General features: G+C 50.9%; 1 protein-coding gene across 1 annotated transcript; it reads right to left on the reverse strand.

The window, feature by feature from the left end:
- Window positions 1-1,641: 1,641 nt before the first annotated feature.
- On the reverse strand, window positions 1,642-7,898 carry OPTC (opticin). The gene is given in 9 exon segments (XM_088801832.1): window positions 1,642-1,665; window positions 1,750-1,920; window positions 2,328-2,359; window positions 2,362-2,422; window positions 3,612-3,812; window positions 4,638-4,689; window positions 5,156-5,301; window positions 6,843-6,929; window positions 7,668-7,898. Coding segments are annotated over 9 exon segments (1,005 nt in total).
- Between the last annotated feature and the right edge of the window lie 4,444 nt (window positions 7,899-12,342).

Below are 12,342 nucleotides of genomic sequence, written 5' to 3' on the forward strand. Positions count from 1 at the left end.
CATGTCTGTTGCTCATTGTCTTATCACCAGCATTTAACACACTGCCTGGCACATGTCGGAGTCCGCAATAAAATCCTTGCCGAATGAGGAAATGAATTGCCTACCTCAGTCAACACCTGACATCAAGCGCTCATCTATTACATCTCCCTTGCTCAACATCCCCTTATAAGAAGCCAGAGAAGGGTGACATCTCCCCTCCCATTATAATTCAATGGCTAGAGCAGTTGCCCTTCATCCCATCCTCCCAGCACAGCAGGCCCCGCCCAGGATCCAAGAAGGTTGCACGTAACTGCTCTACCATTTATTTATCTTTGCGCAAGGCTGCCCTCTGGTGGTTAAACATGGAAGAGAGCGCACGGGAAGAACGGAAACCCGGGTGTCCTGGAACCGGCTGGCAGAGCCCTGCTCAGAGGCTGGTCAGTGAACCAGAAACAGGTAAGCACTACAAGGAGGGCATCCAGATGAAGAGTCATGTCAGTTCCCCATTCTTATGACTGAATCCCTCCAAATCTAACAGGAAGCCGTGGCCTAGGGAGAACAAGAAATTTAAGAAAGCCCCACAGAAACCCCACCCTTCCCTAGCCCCAGACCCCCCCACCCCCAGTGAGGGTGTGTGTGTGTGTGTGTGTGTGTGTGTGTGTGTGTGTGTGTGTGTTTCTGGGGCTAGGGGAACGGTTAGTTTAAATAGCTATTTTTTCTCCTCAGTGGAGTGCTGGCAAATGCTTAACAACCAGCTCTTTTTAAAAAAATCCTTTTTCTTGTAGTGCAGGTCGTATGTTAGAAAATTCCCTCAGCTTCCATATGTTTGGAAAGATCTTTATTCCTCCTTCATATCTAAAGGATATCTTTGCTGGATACATTATTCTTGGTTCATAATTTTTTGGAAAGAGAACTGACTCTGGGTGGTGAACACAATGTGATTTATAGATGATGTAATACAGAATTGTACACCTGAAACCTATGTAACTTTACTAACAATTGTCACCCCAATAAATTTAATTTAAAAAAAATCTGAAAATCCCAATGTGTAGCATTTACTGATTTCCATCGTATAAATATTTCCACCATGGCCCCTTCCAACTACCCACGTGATGTCGCTGCAAGCAGCCTTGGGATGAGCTAAGCAGTGGCAGCACGTCATTATATAGCTTTCCACCCTACAGAACCCATGGGCATAAAGCAGTTCAAAAACATGGTTAATAGTAAAATAATTGGGAAATGAGGAGTTTGAGTATTTATTACATTTGTTTTCAACATAATATATTTCATTGCATATATTTATTTTTTAATAATGGCTGTGTTCAATACTTGGCTTGTAAAATTCTGGGATATTTAATAATTGGTTCTCCAAGCACAGTAGTAAGAGCCGGCTCCCACACACCACTGCTTCTTCCCCTTCTTCCTCCTCTCCCTCCTCCTCCTCTTCCTCTCCTGTGACTTCCCTGGCATTCTGTGTGTGCAGGAGGGATGGGGAACATGGGAAAGAGCTTTGCTGCAGACACTGCTATTCTCTGAACCAGGGGCCATAAGGTGTTAAGGAAAGAGGATGAAAAAAAAATGCAAATTTGGCTTCTAAAGTACATTTCAGAGTGTCTGTGTTGCTGGGGTGGTGGGGGTTGGGCGGGTTGGTGGTTTCTGCAACTAGATCATGAGGCTGATTAACCCCTAGAAAAAAAGGCATTTGGAGATGGGGGCTGGGCCCTATGGCCCCGGAAGCTGTGCCTTTGGTGGTCTTCTGAGGGCTCTAACCTGGGAGGACAGGAAAGGGTGAGCTAGGAGGAGCAGCCTGCGGGGAGCTGTGGTAGGCAGAAGGAGGTGCTGGGGAAGAGGCCCAGGCCGAGGGGTTGCTGTGAGGGCGGATGTCGTGTGCTCCTTGGTGACACGCAAGTTGTCTCTGTGCACGGTCTCCATCACATTGTTCTGGAAAGAGCACACCAACAGCTGCACTGAAGGCTGAATTAGCTATCCACACCAGCTCTACTCCCCTGTACAACGGGAGAAACCAAGGTACCCAAGGTCAAAACCACTCAACAAGGGGTGAGGAAAGGAGACTCATGGAGGATGGATGGAGAAAGAGGGATGAAGAAAAGAGGAAGAGACAGTGGGTAAGGGAAAGGGGCAGAGGCTGTGGAAGGAGAGGAAGTATTTTCAAAAGAGAAGGGAGGAAAATCAAACGGAGGCTAAGGACAACGACCTGGATAAGACTGACCCATCTGTGCCTCTAATAAGTTCTCCGTTGAGAAGACCCCACTGCTGCCTAAGAATGTTCCCTGCATCTGACCTCTAGCCTCTGTGCTCTGTGCAATGCTCTTGGAGACACCGCTCACCTGCAGGTGTAGTGAGTGCAGGCTCAGGGGCGGGGCCCAGGCACGGAATCCATTAGGTTGTCATCCAGGTAGAGGAACTGCAGCTTCTCCAAGGCCTAGGGCGGGGGAGGAGGGAGAGTGCGGGGGAGGGGACAGGGGAGGCAAAGGGCATGGGAGGCTGGCGGGGGCTGGTGGGCCCTGGCAGAGAGGGGTGCCTGATGTGACCCCATTCACTCACTCAGGGCCTCCTGAGCCTCAGCTGTGTGCCAGGTCCATGATGGGTGCAGCAGGGTGTGCCCAGTATCTTAGGAGCTTGCCGTGCTCACTGCCATTGGGTGCAGAAGGAAAGCTGCTGCCATTGGGGGAGTGTGCAGGAGCTGTCAGCTGTTAATGACAGGTGGGGAAGAGTGGCAGAGGGGGAGAGAGGGAAGACAAGGCGACATCTCAGCCCAGCCTCAGCCTCTGCTATCAGAAGGGATTTACCCAAGTAAATAGTCTCCAAATGCTAAATCTGGAGCGGCGATGGAGAGCATGTTCAGAAAATATCCAGACCAGCAGAATGAGAGCCACAGGCACACATGAGGCGAACTGAGTATGCGTGTGTGACAGAGTTGGGTATCAATGTTGTCTGCACGCCTCTTCATTTCTTCACAGGAACTGACCCCTGGAATCTTCCTAGCCTTGGGGAGTCGGCAGCTGCAGGGGGCCACACTAATGCCATATGTTAGCCCTTCCTATCAAAACTGGCCAACCAATGTCCATGCAGATGGTCTCTTTTGAGAATTTCTTAATAGAAAAACAATAATTAGTCAGTTAGTGGTGGAATTTGGAAATAAAAGGAGTTGTAGAGTTAGGGTGGAAGCCAGCACTACTGCGAGTCATGTGTAAGCCACAGTCTCAGGGGAGCAGAAGCTGTGTGTGCCAAGGGTGCTGGTGTGCAGAGAGGTGAACAGAGCAGATGTACAACAGGAAGCCAAGAGACCATGAGTCCCCAAGACAGAGACGGAGAGTCATAAACCTTGGTTTCTGACACTGTCCACCCCCATGCCCAGTAACAGGCCCCAGAGGCCTGAGTGTTCTCTCATGGAGGTTCTTGGGTGTCATGTTATAAACACAGTTTTCCTGAGTCAGATCAGCTTCTTGCAACAAAAAGAACCTTTAATAAAACAAATTTTAAAAATGGGTTTGATTTTCAGACCCTAGAACAGTGTTGGAGCAGGGATACCCCATGAGGGCAAGGTGTGTGTGTGTAGTCGCAGGCATGGGTGGCAGGTAGTCGATGGTGGACTGAAGGCCCTGGTTTACCCTGAAGGCCCCAGCCTGTATCCCCGAGCTCTGGAGCTGATCTAGGTGGATGTCCAGGACCTCGATGCCCATACGCAGCCGGGGCAAAGCTGTCAGCTGGTTCCCTGGCAGAATCAGGTCCTGCAGAGCAGACAGCAGATGCAGGGCATCGTCATCGATGGAGGAGATAAAATTTCTGGAGAGGTCAGTCCTTTTCAGTTTCACCGAGTGGTGTGAGGGAGAGCAGAGGGACACAGGACACACCATCTTTTCCTGTCCTTGTGGGAGCTGCCATACCCTGCTCCCACCCTCTCAAGATAACTGGTGCCAGTTGTCCATTTGCACCAGGTCCACACCAGAAGAAATAATGTTATAAACCAGGACTTCCTGGAAAAGCCCTCAGATTCTGCGACACCTTTCCCTGGAGTTCTGTCCTATGTGGTGGTTGTCCATCTTGGATCGTTTTGGAAGAAACCTTTCAAGGGCAAGACACAACAGGCCAGAAATCAATTCCTGGATCCATTCCACCTCCATCCGCCACCACTAATTTACACAAAAGGCCCCTGAAGCCCAGAAGGCGGTGGTAACTAGTGGTGGAATCTGGATTGGAGCCCAAATGTCCTATCTTAGGCAGGTATAGGCAGAAAGCAGCAGAGCAAACGGACAAACAACAACCACTTGAACAGCGTCAGTGCCATGCAGAGTAGATTTAACATGATCTTGTCTAGAGGCCAAGCACAGAGCTACAGTTGCTGGGACAACCCAAAAAAGTAGGCTTAATCATAGCTTCCGCTTTCCAGCTTCCCAGCTTTGGGGAGAACAAATGAGAACAGGTCACTTCTGCATCTAAAATCTTTAAGGAACGGAATTAGAGAGACTTGGGGCTATATCCATTTGATGCCTAGAGTGACTGAAAGCTGACAGGGAAAGGCTAACACAGATGGGGCACTGTGTGTGGTGACTGTTCACATGGCTGAGTGGAGAGGGAGACGACCCCAGGGATTCCCTCTGCCACCCGCCCACCCTCCTCTCTTGCCATCCTTACATACTCAGCCCTTTGAAGTCTCCAGCCCAGATATGGCGGATGCCGTTGAAACAGTGTGGGGACAGAGCCCCAGGGAGCAGTTTCCAGGCTCTCGGCCTCACGTGGAAAGGTGCTGGCTCAGGTAGTAGACGGCCATCTGCTGTGGCTAGGTAGCCATCAGCTGTTACCGGTTAGCCATTGGCCACTGATATAACTGCAGTGGCCACGCTAGGGGGTGGTTGGATGGCAGAGAAGCGGATGGCCTGATTGCGGCTAGCAAGTGGGGTTAGCAAGCGTGGATGGCGGATTGCGGATCGTGTGGATCCTAGCTCCTGTGTTTCACCCGGCTGCCAGCGAGATGGGTCCAGGAAGATCCCTCATTGGGGTACTGGCGGATGTTTGCTTTTGTGTCTCGACCAGCCGCCATCAAAAATATAGTGGTAAGACTCCCCTATCTATGGCTCCATTGTTCTTTTTTGGCCTCACCATGTCCTGCGTTCTTATGTGGGGAGCGGGAGATGAGACCCTGCATGACAAGCAGGCATACAGGTAGGCAGTTGTCTGGGGAAGACAGGGAATGCTCTTTAGGTCAGCATTATCACAGTACACAGAAGAACCAAGGTACACACAGACCAGACAGGTGGGCAGGCCTGGCCCAGGGGGAAGACAGAACAAAGGGAGACTCCCCTGGTCAGATCTCCTTCAGCCTCTGGGACCAATTGCCGTCTCCTCAGGGAGTGCCTGAGCCAGGGCTTACTGTGTCCTCTTGGGTTGCTGCCCACCACTGACTGTCACAGTGCACCCAAGCAGTGTTGTTGGCAGCTCCCTGCCTCACGCTCAGTCTTTGACTTGAGAGAAGCAGATCCACCTCAGTTACTACCCAGCCCAAACCTATTAGTGCGCTCATCAGACCCTGGTCCTATGTAGCTTTTCCAGGGCCTATGTAAGTGTTTCTAGGACATCCATCAGTCTCCTTTCCATAGGCTTCCTTTCTGGTCCCACAAGGTACTATGAAGATGAAATAGAGCCAGAATTAAATGGAAGGGTCAATGGTTGCTGGCTCTGCAGATGCCTTGTGGGCAAGAAGTTAGACACGTTCTGTATGGCTCCCAGAAGCATAATAGAGCCAAAGTGGAGTGGATGATGACTGCCCAGAATCCATTTCCCTTTCTTACACAGCCAGCACCCCAGTTTTCCATTGGGAAGCAGCCCCCCCGCTGTTCTCAGTCCATGGCCAGTGGTCATGAGATTTAGGCCAGACCATTGAACTCAGGCTGGCTTTAAAACGTTGAGGAGACCTAACAGTGTAGGCAGTTTCCATCCCTTGCTATTACAAGGGACAGCGATTACTGGAGACCATTGCTAGTCCAAGTCCAGAGGGACTCTGTCAGCAGTGACACAACCCCAAGATTAAGAGGTAGCTCTTCTCACCAGCAGTGACAGCTGTATACGTGTTGCAGAGAGGACCCCAGCACCCTTCTTGTTCCAAGGCCTTGAATGGCAGGTCCAATTGAGGCCCTATGGTCCCTTTGAGGCTGGTATTTTATAGCTCTGGGAGGTCATGGGTTCCTGGCTGAGGTCCCAATAACCTAGACCCACCCAACACAAACATTTCAAGATGAGGACAGGAACTGAGGACAAGCAAGCTGGGAATTGACTGCATCCTTCCCCCACTTCAGTTCTGACCCCCAACAGAATGCCAGCCCCTTACTGCCAGATATGTCAGTATCCCAGGCTCCAGGAGGGCACCAGGGAGGGGAAAGGAGCTGCTCAGAAGGGAATTAAAAGCTGAAAAGCAATATGACTGCTTCACGTGCCCCAGGCTGGATGAAGTTATTTACTTTTCTCTATAGGCTTTGAATTTTCTCTAATCTAATTATTAGTCAGCCCCCTCCCCCAGTGACGCTGTTCCATCAGACAGGGCGGGTTTGCTGGGCATAGCAGAGTTCTGACACTTCCTGGCTTCCCATCCAATTTGTGGATTCAGGCAGAAGCATTAGGGATAGCCAACTCTCCCTTTGATTTGTTTTCTTTTTTCTGTTATTCCCGTGGCTGTTTCCTTTCCTCTACCTCACCCTCCACTCCCTAGCCCTGACTGTACTCCACTTTGGTACCCCTGGTGTTGGGTCATGCTTGTGTGGCCTATGACCCATAGCTATTGACCTGTGACTGTACACTTGCTGTGGCTGGTTGGGGAAGCCAGCAGGCCCCGCATAGAGGCCTGTCACTGTGGGGTTGGAAGAGGGTGTCCTTAGAGCCATGGTGCTCTGAGTGGAGCTGACCCCGTTTGGAGGAGCCAGGCTGGTCCCTTTAACCTGGAGATGTAGCACACAGTGTAAGTCAGCTTTCGCTTGTGAGGGACTTAACTTGGGACTCTGGGAACTCAGTGACCAATTTCAAACTTGCTAAGAGTCACTGTGGAGAAGGAGGGAGGGACAGCAGAAGGAGTGAACAAGGAAGGGAACTTCTGAGCATTTGGTCCAATAGCTTCATTTCATAGATAAGGAAACTGAGGTCCAGAGATGGGAGGGACTGGGCCCAACGAGCCAGCTGGTGGTCAAGCTGGTGGCAGAGCTGGAATCCGCAGTTCCAGGTTTTCCTCCTAGAGCTCTTCCCCTTGCTCCGCACTGACCCAGCCACACGTCAAGCAAGTGCAGACTTCAGAGCAGCCTTTGCAAAGGCCAGGAGGGGGTGAGAAAGAACTTCAGACTGAAGAGGGTTGTGTTGTGGCATTTCTTTTTCTAGGGAGAATATGTGGCTATCACTGATGTCCCAGTGAGATATGTTTATGGTGTTCCTGGAAGGCAGGGGGAGGGATGTGTGACTTCTAAGGGAAGTCCCACCAACTTTGCTACAAATGGACAAAGAAATTGAAGATTTGTTGTCCTGTTTCTTCGTATTATCTGAGGGACAAGTTCCTATGGAGGGACAACAGTTTCTACCCCCAGAGAAAGAGATGAGGGCTTGAGACACTTGCACTACAGAGCACGAGAGGGACCAGGCCCCTGCCCAGTCTCTTGCAGGGGTGCAGCCGCTGTGCTGTGTGTGCTCACCTCGGGGACCTGGTCCCCCCAGTCAGTGAGCTCCTCACAGTTGCTCAGGTCAATGACCTCATGATAGTTGTCCATGTTGAGGGCATAATTTCCCAGATGCAGAACTACGTTAGAACCTCCTTCCCTGTGTAACTGCTCTTCCCTCCTCTTCTTTTTCTTCTTTGGGGGAAAAGCTGGCCCTGCCTCTTGCAGTAGCAGGGCCAGCAGGCTCAGGGAAGCTGGGAAATTCATGGGGTCCTGGGGGGTGGGGTGGGATAAGAATGGGATGGAATCACTTGGCAGCCAGTCCTGGAGAGTGAGTAGAAGGAAGGGCAGCCATCTGAGGAAGCAGGATCTCTTGAGCTTTGTGTGAATGGCTCCCAAACGCAGTGCACTTCCCACCAGGACACTTGCAGACTCTTACTCGTGTAGCTTCATCACACTCAGTGCCTTCAGGACATGTGCAAGCCTCCCACAGGTGGGGGCTATGTTTAGTGGGTGTCTCCTGCCGCCCCCTGCTTCAGTCTCTACCTGCTTACCCACACCCTGATCCTCACACAGGCACATGCAGACACAGGCTCATTTACTCGTCTCCACAAGAACACACGCATGTCCCCTTGACGACACAGCTCTCATCTCATCACAGACAAACGCATGTCCCCTTGATGACACAGCTCTCATCTCATCACAGACACACGCATGTCCCCTTGACGACACAGCTCTCATCTCATCACAGACACACGCATGTCCCCTTGACGACACAGCTCTCATCTCATCACAGACACACGCATGTCCCCTTGACGACACAGCTCTCATCTCCACAGGGATACGCACGTGTCCCCTTGACTACAGACCTTTCTAAGTGGGCACACACTCACGTATTATACGTATATTCTCTATTATACAACCACACATTCAGAGTACAACTATTAGTCACTAAACTAGATTTAGAGAAACTCCAACATCCAGGAATCTTGTGGTTTTTAAAAAGATTATTCATTCATGCATTTGCTCAACAAACATTTATGGGGTATCGGACTTGTCTTTGGGGGTATAGAAATGAATAAGATAAGCCTAGTTTCAGAAACACCTGATCTATTTAGGGGATCTGGGCTTACAAGTTGACATACAATGTAAAAAAGAATATTAGTATATAAAATATACTTATAAATGCAGCTCTTTAGAAACAAATGATTACAGAAACAAAAGACCTTTTTGTGTGTGGTTGTGGGAGTGTCTACACACCCGGAAAGTTCCGTCAATACCTGTGGACACGTGTGTGTGTGCACAGGTAGTCACGTACGTATGTGATGTGCACTGTGTACGAATGTTTGCATAGGTTCATCCACGGACGCGCAGATGGGTCCAGGAATGCGTGTCAGGTGCACTGAGGTACCAGCATATCCCTGACCATGCAGCTCTCCTCAAAGCCCGCTGCATGAGTTTCTAGTAGATTCTCCCCCTTTCTCAGTGTTAGCAGGGCAAGCCCCCAGCAGTAGCAAGAGGTGTCTCTTCACTTTACCTCCCACACCTGACTCCAAACCACATTATATAATTTAAAAAAAACAACATCTTTAAGGAAAGTCCTAAGACATTGCTGCCCACCAGCCTGCTCCGATATCTGGCCCAGAGGCCTACACTCTCTTCTTCCTCCCACCCATTCCCCACCCCAGCCCTCACTCTTTCTCCATTTGCATGCCAATGTGCCTATAGTTTCAAACCTGGAACTTGATCCTTTTGTGTACTCTTCTGGTTCCAAAGGAATCTCACAGCATCCAGATAGGTTTGGACTCTGATGAAAATGTTGTGTGCAGTGGGGCCTGGAGGGACAGCTGCCGGGGAGGGGAGGGAGCTGGCCAGGCAGGTGTGTGGCCAGTCAGACTTCTCTTCTTCCCGGTGTCCAGCTGTTTCCCTGTGACTTCTTCAGGGGGTCCTCATCCCATTCCTTTGCTTAGTGCCAGGGGATTCTCTCTCCCTCCACCACCTCCACTCCCACCCCTTACTTATACCCCTCCCCACCTCCCACCCTCATCTCTCCCTCTTTGTCTGCTGGCCCACTCACTTTGAGGAAGTAGGCAGTCCACATCCTGAGGGGAGTGCCACCCCTTAGATTCTGTACTACTCTCAGAGAAGGCAGCAGCAGTGGGGTGTGTGGAGGGTGGGGGCTTGCATTCCCAGCTTTTTTCTCCAGCCAGAGTGATGATGCTTTGACTTCATAGATGGAACCCAAAGATTAAAAGCTGCTGAGAGTGGAGGCACTCTGACCACCACTCACCACCTGGAGCCCCAATAACTGAACAAAAATCACCAGCAGGAGGATCTAAAGGCAAGCAATTCAAAGAGAAGATGAATGGAGATGGGATAGGATTTGAAAACCAACTTCAAGTTCTCCAGTGATGATGGTGAGGATGACACAGGACATGCACTGCTGACGTTGAGCCCTGGAGAGGATTCCTGATGACAAACACCAGGAGGCATTGTGTGGGGGGTCTCAGGGGACTGAGAAGAATCCCCCCAAGATGTATTTATGGGGAGAGACTCTGCTTTGCTTGTGCCACAGGCTTTCCAGGGGCAGGCCTTGCTGAAGGTGGCGTGGGGTTGGGGGGTAGAAGATGTGTCTCCCCAGGATTCTGTCAGTTTGCCTGTCTGCCAGCTTTTTCAGTAATGCTCCTCCTTACTCCCTCCTGCTGACCAGACACTGAATCCCAGCTGCAGGGCCCCCTAAGAATCATTTAATCCAAACCCCTTATTGTACAGATGGGGAAACCAGACCCAGTGAGGTGAGGTGGCTTACCCAAAGTCACACAGAGCCAAGACCAGCTCCTAGATTTCCTGACTGTCAGGCTAGAGAGTTCTCTTTTGTTCATATGACCATGCCTGGGGGTCCTGAGACCATGTGTCTTGGTGCCGGACAACAGATGGCCTTGGCAGAGCTCATCTCTGCCCTGATATACCAGGTGAAGGGGCAGATCTAATAGCCTGGCCCAAAGGGCAGTGCTTGACCTGCAGTATTCCCGGGTACCAGCTGTTGTGGAGGAGGCTTCCACCAGGCCAAGAACCTGGTCACCAGAGCAACACATGTTCCTATGCCCCTGGCAGACCCCCATCTGGGGAGAGACACTAATCGGGGCTCTGCTGGGGGGAGGAAGAGAGATCGCTGGAGCCAGGACAGTGCCCTGTAAGCAGATGGCAGATTTGGCTGCTGTCCTCCTTTGTTTTCTCTCTATAGCTAGAGGCCCTCCACCCTGCAGTCACCCAGGGCCTCTCCTCTTCCCACCCACACCATTTATTCCCTGGGAGGAATGCAGACTCAGCTGTTCGTTCATTCTGCCTGCCGCCTGCGCTCACTCTCTCTCCCTCCTTTCTCGGTGACACTCCTGCTCTCAGTCGCCATGCTCCCTGCCATGCAATCGGTCCACCCCCAGCACACAGCCAGCCTCCCTGCACGTGCACAGACTACTTCCCTTCCCCACTTCCCACCACCACCCCGTACCGCACCCGAGAGGAATCTCTTAGAAACTGGCCTCTCCCAGCCTGGGCTCTGCCTTAATAAGCTCGCCTGTCTCATGCTCTGGCTCTATGGATTTTACAGAGGGTCCATGGAATGTGCATGTGTGATCTCTGTGAGGACCGTTTGACCATTGTGCTATTCCAGGCCACTTAGCTTCGGAGAGCCCAGGAAGGGGGATGGGGCTGGAGGTGTGGGGAGCCCTTCTAATCCAAGGCCCTCATTAGGTGACGCGCAAGGCATGTTGATGGAATGGAGGTAGCAGGTGGTGGGGACATAAATCCAGACAGCTGACCCTGTTGCTGCCTCTCGAGGGTGTATGGAAATTTTAGGAACCCTCCTGCTTTTTGGACAACAGTGATATATTCCCTGCTGAGGGCTTGTAGCCACATAACCCGATGATGGAAACCTCTCTCTCTCTCTCTCTCTCTCTCACACACACACACACACACACACACACACTCCACAGGGTACATGCCAAAGCCTCCTATGTTTTTGCTCACGCTGCTTTCCCTCGCACTTATGTCCTTTCCCTGCTTCTTCCATCTGGCAAAGTCTGATTTATCCCTTAAGGTCCTGTTCCAATGATCAGAGCCTTTCTGGTTTCTCTCTGGCAGAGGCGGAGGTCCTTTCCACCACACCCTTTGTACACAGCATTATTACAAACACTTAAGACACACAACTATTAATTCATAGATGTTTTCTTTTACCGAGTTATGAATCCCTCCAAGGCCTGGGATACATATGACCTATCATTGAATTCTTAGCTGGGAACCTTGCACATAGTTGATGTCCACTGGACACCTGCTGAATTGAACTGAAGTAGCTGTTCAGGAGGCAGGGTGGGAGGGGCGGGGGCAGCATCTGGCAGTTTTTATCTTAAGATGGTGTAGGCTGGGAGGATCACAAGCCCACTTCTAGAATCTTCCATCTGAAGAGAGATTCCAGGGTATCCCATTCTCACCCTTCTGTGAACATCGGCACAGCCTGTAGACCCTTCCAGATGAGGTGGCCCTTTGTTCTCATCTTTGATACAGCTCTGCCACTGCTTTGTGTTTCTTACACTGCGTCTCTTCAGCTAGTCTGTAAGCTTCACTTGGTCAGGAATGGTGTCTGTTTTGTGTCTTTCCGTATCTGGCTCAGTACCGAGCATTTGGAGACCCTCAACAATTTGGTATGTGTGAGCTG

The sequence above is a fragment of the Rhinolophus sinicus genome, chromosome 11, assembly GCF_057876585.1.
Source record: "Rhinolophus sinicus isolate RSI-liver-muscle chromosome 11, RSI-T2T, whole genome shotgun sequence".
NCBI lineage: Eukaryota > Metazoa > Chordata > Mammalia > Chiroptera > Rhinolophidae > Rhinolophus > Rhinolophus sinicus.